Source organism: Bos grunniens, chromosome 2 (genome assembly GCF_055505025.1).
Source record: "Bos grunniens cultivar Pamir isolate PY7600 chromosome 2, Bosgru_T2T1.0, whole genome shotgun sequence".
Classification (NCBI taxonomy): domain Eukaryota; kingdom Metazoa; phylum Chordata; class Mammalia; order Artiodactyla; family Bovidae; genus Bos; species Bos grunniens.
This window is the reverse complement of record NC_141166.1, coordinates 50,503,271-50,514,749: the sequence shown is the minus strand read 5'-3', so window position 1 is coordinate 50,514,749 and position 11,479 is coordinate 50,503,271. Positions and strand designations below refer to the sequence as shown.

The 11,479-nt window shown below is 41.2% G+C and overlaps 1 protein-coding gene across 4 annotated transcripts in view; it reads left to right on the top strand.

The window, feature by feature from the left end:
- The first annotated feature begins 187 nt into the window (after positions 1-187).
- PLCL1 (phospholipase C like 1 (inactive)) overlaps positions 188-11,479 on the top strand; it is a 367,382-nt gene continuing 356,090 nt past the window's right edge. For all 4 annotated transcript variants that reach the window (XM_086347364.1, XM_086347374.1, XM_086347395.1 and 1 more), the window contains exon 1: positions 188-927. In XM_086347364.1, the coding sequence (XP_086203490.1) occupies positions 685-927 (243 nt within the window). In that variant the 5' untranslated portion in view covers positions 188-684. The remainder of the gene's footprint in view (positions 928-11,479) is intronic.

Sequence of the window (11,479 nt, the reverse complement as noted above, 5' to 3'; positions counted from 1 at the left end):
GTACACGAGCCCGGCTGGGCCGGCTCCCAGTTAGAGAACACATTCCATTCTTCGCGCTCGGGCACACCCCTCCGCAGTGGGGATTGGTCGGGCCGACCCCCTGTCGGCGAGGCGAGGCTCCTAAGAGGCCCAGACGCCTGCCAATCCCCACGGGCTGTCAAAACAAGTCTTCCCTCCCTGTCACAACAGAGCGGAGTGGAGGTCGCCGCCGCCGCCGCCGCACTTCCTGGGGCCGCTGCATCGCGGTCCCTGGGCAGGTGGCGGGTGCGCCGGGCAGCGGTCGCCGGGCTCCAGCCCTTCTCAGGCCGCACGCGTCCCGGCCTCTGCGGCCGCCCGGCCAGGCGACCGGTGCCTTTTGTCTGGCGCAGAGCGGGCGTGTGCATCACATTTCGGACACCTCCCTCTCCTTGTCGTCTCTCCTCCCTCCTGCTCACATCTTCTCCGCCGTCCTCCCCTCGCCGGACTGCCGGCCTCCTGGACCAAAGCCCGCGGACGTCTCTACTCGAGAGATGCCTCCTCTCCAGAAAGTTACCGCCGCCGCCGCCGCCGCCGCCGCCGCAACCGGGCGGTGAAACAAAGTCTGGCCGGGCCGCCTCCCGGTGCAGGAGCGCACCCGTGCCCAGCGGCTGCACTTCGCTGCCGGGAGTGCCGCCTCCCCGCGGGGAGTCCGAACCGCGCTCGGCCATGGCCGAGGGCGCAGCCAGCAGGGAGGGTTCAGCGCCGCCAGACGCGGCCGGGAGCGAAGACGACCCCCGAGTCGGCCCGGATGCCACCTCCGGGGACTGCGTGGCGGCGGCCCCTGGGGGCCGGTGGAGGGACCGTCGCAGTGGGGTCGCCCTGCCCGGAGCTGCGGGGCCCCCGGCGGACAGTGAGGCCGCCCTCCTGGAGGCTGCGCGGGCGACCCCTCGGCGCAGCAGCATCATCAAGGTAAGCGAGGCCGCGCGGCCCCGGGAGCTTGGCTGTGGGTGGGCCGTGGGGCTGGGGCAGGATGTACGGTGTCCGGAGGCATCGCAGGCTTAGCATTGTTTTCTCCAGTGTCCTTCATTACCAAACCTTCCTTCCTTGTCCGGAGGTTCCCAGACTCAGCTCTTGGCTGTGAGAAGCAGAAGTGACTTTTTTTTTTTTTTTTTTTCTCACCGCAGAGGAAAAGTTCCATTCTGCGCCTTTGCGTTTTGATGGATGCTTTCCCTCATTTTCTATGAAAGTTTCTCTAAACCATTGATGTAAGGAGGAAGGCAGAACTCAATATAAATGCAGACCTGCGGGAAGGTCGTGCACTGCTCTCCAACGAAAAGTTAGCTTTCTCCGCACAGTTTACCCTCAAGTGGGAAAAAACCCAAAAAACAAAACATACAAATCTTCGAGGCTCAGACTGTCTTGAGATCTCACGAAGCGTGAACCTTCCTCGTAGGCAGGCTTTTTTCAGTGGACCTTGCGGCAAAGTAGGCAAAGTAAAGAGCGAAGGTGGAGCCTAGAGTTGTGCAGATAGTGTAACCGGAAAGCAGTAAATCCACCAAGCATCACCACTGGTCCTCGTGGTTACCACCACATCCAGGAGAACGCTTCCCGACCCTTCAACTACCAGTCACGGTTTCTATTTATCCGTTTGGCTAGCCTCATCCCTCCTCTTGTCTCTTTCTGTCTTCCTTCCACTTGGGGCTTGCTTCCTGTTTGAGATTTCATCTTGGGTTCATGACATCGGTATAAGGTCTCCTGGAATTCAGAACCTTTCCACAGGCTTTGGAAGAGGGCCTTTTAGCATAAATGCGTGAGTACATAATCTTGAGTACATGACATTAAAATTGATCTTGGAAGAACATTCAGTATGAAACTGCTTCCATATAAAAATAAGCCAAAGATGAAAATGAAGGATGGACTTGGACCTATCCATACTTACTATTCAATGTGCTTGTATTAATACCTTCAAAACCCTTGTTCAGGTTGAAGCTGTGTATACATCACACAATACGTTTCTCTTTTTCAAGCTCTAAATTGGAACTCCTAGTGCCAGTGTGGGTAGACTGTTCCCACAGTCCATCCAGCTAGCTCCAAGTATGGTCTAGGCTTTTCCCCAATACTGACACATGGAAGTTTAGAGCCAAACAGGGAAATTTCTATATTAAAAGAAGAGTGGGTGGTAGTTGCAAATGACTTGTAGTAGTTTCTATTATTTTGTGACTTTTAGATTATGTGAAGAGGAGTGTTCTCTTCTAGGTATGAATTTGGAGAAAAAGGAAATGATCCCTGCCCCTGCCCCCTTTAACCCATAGATCAGAAAGCATGTTATTTTGAAACTTAAAAAAGCCCACTGTAGACAGTATACATTTTGAAGCCTAAGATGTAGACACTACATGTGTTGTGTGAAAACAATAGCCACAAGATAGTTTAAAATATACCATCATAAAAAGCATTGGGCTTTTTTTTGTTGTAAAAGAAATGAAAGTAACAGAGTGTAAGGAGTATATAAATTCTTGCAGCTAAATTGGTAAGTTTAAAATTTTTGTATGTGCTGGTTGATATTCCTGGAAGGGTCCTTGCTGAGTAATGGTGCCAGTTTAGTTTTGAAATTTCTTTTTGTGACAAAAAAGGAAGGAGGCAACGGAATAGCAACTTAATCCTTTCCCTATTTAATAGTAAAATAAACATTTAATAATTGCCATTTAAAATTAAAGATACCAGAATATGAAGTGAATTCTTATTATCAGTTAGCTTTATTGAAAAATTATTAATATATGCATATGATAAAAACAAATGTTGCAAAGGAGTTTGAAGGGAAAACTCCCAGCCACTCCCCATTCCCACTTACAAAGTCCACCCCAGTAGCTGTTAACATGTTCTTGTGTACCCTTCCAGAAATATTCCATATATAAGCATGTGTATCTGTATATATCTGTGGTGAGCTACTGATGCTACTGATTTATGTAATAAAATTTGGCTAGAGTTTTTACAGGGTTTATATATTCAGACTTGCGCCAAACATTTTGATGTCTGGAGAGTTGTCTAAGGTCATTGTGATGCATCTGTTAATCTTCAAGGATAACCTGTAGGTCATTGGTCTTTGGGGTCTATTCCCAGAGGCCTTCATTATCTTCCAGTGGGGAAAGGGACAGGTGATGGGTTCTGTTTCACTCCTCCTCTGAGATCAAGGACATCTCAGAATCTGTCATTCCATGGTTTGTGCACTTTAGCACAATAAAAACAAGAGTTTCTGAAAAAGGTCTAGATCATAAGAAGTAAGTAGTACATGCTTCTCTATTGAGAAAAAATTGCTTTCTTTGTTGTTTTTCCAAGAGTTGTTTTTATTTGGCATTGAAACATACACAAAAAGAAAGCTTTAGTACATTTTATATTAATCTAACTATTAAATGCTGTTCCAGATAGCCTTAGTACAGTGATAATTGATATTCATGGTCATAACTCTGAGCCACTGAAAGATTGTGAATCATCAAATATCAAATTCTTTTCAGCTCAGTTGAGGGTATTGTTTCTATTCTAATTTGACTGCTAATTCTCTGTAAACTTGAATAGTAGATAAATCAGAATACTGCATTCCTCTAGCATGCCAGAAAACAGACTGTCTTGTATATTAATAGAAGGAATGTTTTCAGTAAATTTGCCCTCCCTAATTTGTGAAAACATGTGTTTAGTTGAGAAAACAATTTCCTTCTGAGCTGATGAAAACAATAGTATTTATCTTTACACATTTTTTGAAAGTCTTTCTACTGTAATTATGTTTCTTCCCTTATATGCCCAGTTCTAAATTTTGAAAAATTTAATGTGAGAGTTAAACTATGTTCTCTTTAACCTGTCCATTTTCCCCTGTGTTTTTCTATGTAATTTTTTGTACAGCATTGACATTTATAAATGTTGTATGTTTTTTGGTAAGTGTATTGTTGTATACCACAATATTATATAAACTCCATCTTAATTGCTTCTTTATGACATTTGGTTTAAAATGACACGTTTAGTTAATTGCAGGGTTGAGAATATCTAGTAATTAGGTACTGTTGTACTTTCAAATATACTTCTACCTAAGAAATTAGACCAATAACTATCTGGTATTGATATAAAATTTATGTATTTAAAATATTTAGCATTCTAGATTGTAGTTTATCAGTATTACTCTATAATAGAAATTGTTTGCTCCCTATACTATTGGGTTTGCCAAAAAGTTCATTTGGGTTTGTCCATAAGCTGTAACAAAAAATCTGAACGAACTTCTGGCCACCAAATAGATGATGGGAATTGAGGTACATACATGTTTTAAAAATAGCATATTTTTAAAGCAAGACTTTTAAAATAAGTCTCTCAATAGTTGAGAGACTTCCCTGGTGGTCCAGTGGTGAAGACTCCACATTTCCAATTCAGGGGGCTTGTATTGGATCCCTGGTCAGGGAACTAAGATCTCACAGACTGCAAAGCCAAGAAAAAAAAAAGCAAATGATTTATCTCCCGTTATATGCAATGTATTAAAGAGTCCTACTTTTTCCCATTTCCTTCTGCTTCTACTTCAGTATGAACTCTTGAGAAGAAATTATCACTTGGATCCCATGGGCATAAGTGTGTGGGTTGAAGACAGAAGTTGGAAATGAGGTGCTGAGATGTTCACTGAAGCAGCTAAAGTAGTGACTTCCATGTTGTCCATGTTTCTTATATCATGGCCGGTCTCATTCTGTCATGTTCATTGTGATTGTGGGGCTGATGTAGTGGGTTTCTGAGCTGCAGCCTCAAAGATGCTCCTTGGGTACCTGCTGACCCATATCAAAATTATGGCTCTCCTCAGAGGAGCAAGGGAAATTTTATTCACTTTTATGAAGTACTGCCTAATGTGAGTCAGGTACTAAACTAGGAGCTTTCATACATTATAATCACTTAATCCTCACAGCAAACTCTCTGAAGTAGAGAAAGGAGGCATGGAGAGCTCCTGATACAATGTGGAGTCAGGATTCATACCCATGTCTGAAAACTTGTGGTCTCATGCTGATTCTCAGATGCAGAAAGAGCCACGATCCATGAACACATTTTAGGTTAGAAGTAACGTGAACATCTAAGAAAGTGGCAAATTCTTGGGCTCCAAGGTTTGTGGGTAAACTCTCTTTTCTCTGCTTCACCTCTCCAATTCAGAACAACTCGAAATGGATGACTCTAGAAAGCTTCCTTTGTGGCTCAGCTAGTAAAGAGTCTGCCTGCAATACAGGAGACCTAGGTTCGATCCCTGCGTTGGGAAGATCCCCTGGAGAAGGGAAAGGCTACCTACTCCAGTATTCTGGCCTAGAGAATTCCATGGACAGTCCATGGCATCGCAAAGAGTTGGATATGACTGAGCAACTTTCAGTTGAGTTCAGTCAGAAAGAGATTGCAGATGCTCTTGTCTTTGGTCATTTTGTTAGGCCTGCACTGTGCTTTGAAAGGCAGAGAAGCTTGGCAGATGTTCTACTTGTTGTCAATATATGAAGGTCACACCTGTTCTTTTATGCCTGACCCACTTCTCCCCTTCTCACGCAGCAGTTTGTAAAGGATTGTATTCTCTTTTAGACTCATTATGGGGCATAGTAAAAGTGAAAGTGAAAGTCACTCAGTTGTGTCAGACTCTTTGTGACCCCATGGACTGTACAGTCCATGGAATTCTCCAGGCCAGAATACTGGAGTGGGTAGCCGTTCCCTTCTGCAGGGGATCTTCCCAACCCAGGGATCAAACCTAGATCTCCCGCATTGCAGGCAGATTCTTTACCAGTTGAGCCACAAGGTAAGCCCAACAATACTGGAGTGGGTAGCCTATCTCTTCTCCAGAGGATCCTCCTGACCCAGGAATTGAACCAGAGTCTCCTGCATTGCATGTGGATTCTTTACCAACTGAGCTATGAGGGAAGCCCATGCTATATGGTGCATAGGAGTATGTATTACTCTAGAGGAATAATGAAATAAGGGATCTTGTGTGGGAGCTCTGAAAATATTTTTTTATAGGGACAATTATGAAGGGAATGAAGTATAATTGAGAAATAACTCAAAAATTTTAGACACACTATAAGTTAAATAGGCTTCTGTAACTTGGCATGGGAATTAATCAGCATTTATAGACTCTTTTGCCTGTAGAAATATGTTAAAAGTTCTGAAAAATCAACTTATGGGTAAATGTTAGATAAACAACCTGGCCATAAGTGTGTCCTGGTGGTTTCCATTGTGGATGCCCCTCCTGAGGTATGATTCATAAATGGCATTGAACTTCTTGCGTGGATTTGTTTTGTTGTGCCAGTAACTTCAGTTAGAGTATTAATTTTCCTGAAATTTCCATAGAAACGTTGTCACATTTCACCTTAGAAGTGGTTGTTTCTCATAGTAGTGCCTTTCTGATGTGATTTCTTACAGCATCTCTCAAGAGAATTCAGAATAAAATTTAGATAAAGAACCCTGTATTGTTTTGATGAGAGACTTTTAGAAGTACCTGTTGATTAGTGCTTCCTATTATTATCAGAATTTATAAGAATTTTTTTCCTTCTTGAAACATGTATTAAGGTTTAAAAAGTAGAAGTTAATTGCATAGCCAGTGAGAGGCTAAACATACATTGCAATTAAGACTGAAGAATTGTTTTCTCAGCCTTTCCCCCTTTACAGTAGAGTAAACAGGTAATTAAATTTTGTACAGTAAAATGTCAATTGAACATATATTTCCAAATAAGACCTTAGGCACCACAGGCTATTATGAGATGACATTGGGGACAGCTGATTTTACCTTTGGTACCACAGAACAAACACTCCATTAATGCTTCTAGGTAATGTTGGAGCAACTGGTTGGGCAGTAGGCTGGGGAGTAATTCAAAGAAAGAATTACGGCAGTAATTCCTGCTCCCCCAGTGACTGTTCAGTTTTAATAATGGTGAATGTTAAACATAATTCCATTTTCAGGATCAATATCTAAATTGAGACCTGTATAAAATTGTACATTAAAAAAATTATCAACTTAAAATGACTAAGAGGCAGGAGTAAAATTCCTTTTTGAGTTTTCCATTGGGATCTCACCACTAGTAAATGAACCATTGATTACTAGATGGAGAAAATAATTTGATTGCACTTCCAATCTAGGGTAATAATAAATCAGTAAACCTGTTGCAACGGAACCTGTCAGTTCTACATAATTTCATATTTTGATGTTTTCTAATGATGTAAAAAAAGATATATTTGTAGCCTTTTCAAATCTTATTTATCTTTGCAGGGCTTCCCAGGTGGCACTAATGGTATAGAACCTGCCTGCCAGTACAGGAGACATAAGTGATTAGGGTTTGATCCCTGGGTCGTGAAGATCCCATGGAGGAGGGTATGACAATCCACTCCAGTATTCTTGCCTGGAGAATCCCATGGACAGAGGAGACTAGCAGATTACAGTCCATAGGGTTGCAAAGAGTCAGACATGACTGAAGCAACTTAGTATGTATGCATGCACGTTTATCTTTGCATCCCAGTTCATCTCGGTATCCTACTTACTATGAAGGTTATGATAGACAGAATTTATTGTAATTAATAAATTATAATATACAGTAAAAACAATTAGAACTGAATGGTCAAGTTCTATAATGACAACATTCTGTCTTAAGTCTTGGCCAATGTATTGTGTATTTCAGCTAACATTTGATGGCAACAAAATAATAATGTGACAAAATATTGGAATAGTCCCTTGGATTTAAATTAGAATTTGATTTGTAGTTTAATCTGTAGCATTTTATGTGGATGTGTAAGAGAGATATAATCTAGTTTATTTTCCACAAATACCATTATAACTAACCTCACTAATAATTAATCTAGCATTATTTTGGAGAAGGAAATGGCAACCCACTCCAGTGTTCTTGCCTGGAGAATCCCAGGGACGGGGGAGCCTGGTGGGCTGCCGTCTATGGGGTCGCATAGAGTTGGACACGACTGAAGTGACTTAGCAGCATTATTTTGAGACAAGTAGGATTGTATGTGATGAGTAGAAAGTAATCATTATTTATATTATCATTATCACTCTGGAAAGAAAGGCAAGTTAATTTTGAAAACAATACAGTCCATCCAAAATGAAACAATATAACAACGAAACTATTTTAATAAGTGCACTTAGTTCCCAAAAATTTCTTAATTTGTTTGTGAATTTGTGAAAGTGTATGCCTTTTACTGGAGAAGGCAATGGCAACCCACTCCAGTGTTCTTGCCTGGAGAATCCCAGGGATGGGGAAGCCTGGTGGGCTGCCGTCTATGGGGTCGCACAGAGTCGGACACAACTGAAGCGACTTAGCAGCAGCAGCAGCAGCATGCGTTTTACTGGCAAGGATATTATGTTTTTCCTTAACCATACAACTTTGTATTCAAAATACCTTTGAAAGATAATATCTGCTTTCTTAATTCTTTCACACTGACTTGTTCAAAAGTCTTTCAAAATGTGCTAAATCTGTACTAGACTAAGCATGAAAAGTGAAAGTGTTAGTTGCTCGGTTGTGTCCTACTCTTTATAACTCCATGGACTGTAGCCTGCTAGGCTCCTCTGTCCCTGGAATTCTCTAGGCAAGAATACTGGAGTGGGTTGCCATTCCGTTTTCCAGGGGATCTTCCCGACCCAGGGATCGAAGCTGGGTCTCTGAGCCACCAGAGAAGCCCAGACTAAGCACAGGTGGCAGATTTAATTAGGCACACTTGTATCATTGTATGGTACTATGTAATGGGTAGAAACGATGGTGGGATTATATCTCAGAGCACCTTCTCTGTGAGATGTTGAGGAAGGTAAATGCACAAGGAGGGCAAAAAGAGACCGAAAACAAACCCCCTTTACTGTTAGCTGGGACCAAAATTACAAGGCAGAACTCTAGAAAAACTGGACTTGATCATGTTATAGGTACTTCCTTTAAGGCTCAAGTGATTTCAAACCAAAGCAGGCCAAATAGCCTGTGTCCTTAAAATCCACATCTCCCATCTCAGATCTGACACGTGAGAATGAGGGTGGGCTGCCCAGAAGAGCACCCCATTGGGCGAGAGAATAAGTAGTCAGCAGGAGCAGAATGTGTTTACCCTCTATGCCTCTCTAGGCTTAGGCTGGGTTGGGATCTGAGCTCAGGAAAAGGGCAACTATGTGAGAAGAGACAGTGTAAACTGCCTTGCTCTGTTCCCTTCGGGTCAGCCTGTTGTTGGGTGAGGTGATATAGAGGAGACCACGCTGTGTGCACTCTGACCTTTATCTTTGAAAACTTCACCTCCATAAAACAGAGTCTATCAGTGCCCTTGAACTTGCAGTCTTGTAATCATTTACTAGTTTTTGGAGGAGATATTAGGGGCAGAAGTGGCAGAGTGGGGTGGGGTGGGGAATGAAGGTTGGTAGTCTGTGCTCCCCCTGGAGACTGACATACAAGCTTCAAAGACACCTTCAGCATTTGGTGAACTCCCTTTTTGAAATACTTTGGAATTATTGATTCCATGCTGTAATTAAATAGTATATATTTAAATATATTATTAATAATTAAATGCTTTATTTTTATGTTTAATAGATAAAACACCCAGTACATCTTGCAGAGATTTTCCTATTGAGAAATTTTCTTATAATGACAGCAAATGCTTATTTAAGTTATGAGTCTGGCATTGTTCAGTCAATGTATATTCATTCATTAAATCCTCACAATAACCTTATGTACTTAGTGTTTTTACTTGTTATTTCCCTTTTCACAGTTGGAGAGATACTAAATGACTTGCCCGGGGTTACTTAGCTAGTAAATGGCAGAGCGAAGAAATGGACTCAAATGGTTTAGCTCCATAGGTTGCTTTTAATCTTTATACTATACATCCTGCTAAATAATATTGATTTAAACCTTAGCTAGTAGTCATGAAATAGGAGACATTATATAGCTACCTTAAAAAATAAGTTTAGCTGACAAGTCAAAAAGAAGCAATTCTGAAAACAACTTTGGGAAACTCTATTAAGGACTCTTTGCGTATGATTTTTTTTAGCTTCTTAACCTTTCATGTAAAATGCCCATGACTTTACAGTAATATTGTACTCTGTTCCACTTTCGCTTGAAAGAATGGAATTTCTCTTAGTATATTTTTACTCTTTTTCAGAATAAACATGTTTACCATGAAGCAACAATTTATGATCCAACTTTGCTATAAATTATACAGGCTAAGGATGGACTGTTAATTAATGCAAACTGATATGATTTATTTTATAGTTTGATAGTTTTGTCTTCCAGCGTCAATAAATCAAAAAGATGTGCCTGAGTTTTTAATCCAGGGAAGTTGCAATTTTGATAAGTGATAGTGGATATGATGCTGTATGATTCAGATTTCTCCCCAATTACATTTGAGGTAGGTGAGTTCATCACACATATGAGGAATATTTGAGGAATTCCATTAAACTGAAAGTCTGTTTAATCATTTAATTCCTTTTTGAGGGGTGGAAATTTCAAAGTCAATATGTGGGAAATTTAAATATGTGAGTATGTTGTGAAATGACTGTGCTCGTGGCTACGTTATTGTGTTGATGGTAACAAGTCCATTCTGCTATGCAGAGATACAGTACTATGGCCAAATGGTACCCAGAGGTTTATCCCCATCACTTGGAGACTGGCCAGGGTTATAGGCACAGGCTGCTCTTTGTTGAAACACTCCTCATATGTCAGCTTTAATTATCTATCTGTGGTTATGTTAAATTATTGCAAGGGCATAGGACTTTGGCTTTTTCTTTCTCTTCTCTCTCTCTCTCTCCCTCTCTCCCTGTCTTTTCTCTGTTGCAGCATTTGCACAATAAGACATTTGGTCACATTCTCTTAAAGCATTTTTTTTTTTTTAAACAATGAGGCTTTCCCCAGACACCTGAAAGTTACAAGAGTTATTTTTCCTAATACCCTCTTATGTTTAATTAGTGTGGAATCAACCTCGTTTTGTGATAAATGCAGTGGTGTGTGTGTACACATTTATGCTAGACACATTGGAAGTCAGAAACCTCAACGGCAGGTGACCTTTTGATCCCCAGCTTTCTGTCCTATGGCTGAGGTGATGGTATTTATCCAATGACACATTTATTATGAAAGTAATTGCATCGGCTATGAGAAGTCAAAAGTATTAGCAGTTAAGTTACACCAGAAGTTGAGATTTCTATGGTTTGGGGAGAAGAGAAAGAGGATCAATGTGTGCTAAAGAGAAAGGAATCAGAGAGGACCATGTTTATAAATGGGCACAGTAATGTTTCAATAAATAGTTCTTTACCTGGATCATTCTGCCAGAAGTTGTACATTTGGAAATACAAAGTTTGGGGATTTTGTTGGCATTTTGGTTCTGGAGAGTCTTTTAACTAACACCTCACTTCATAACAACTAATGGTGAATACTCAGCACAGGGCCCTTGAACCTAGAGATTCCTGGAAAGGATCTAGAAAGAACTGGTCTCGGTTGTTGGGAATGGTTGGCATTAAAGACAAGTTATGTCTGGTTTTTTTCCCTGTTTTCCTAGCCCTAGCCCTAGGAAG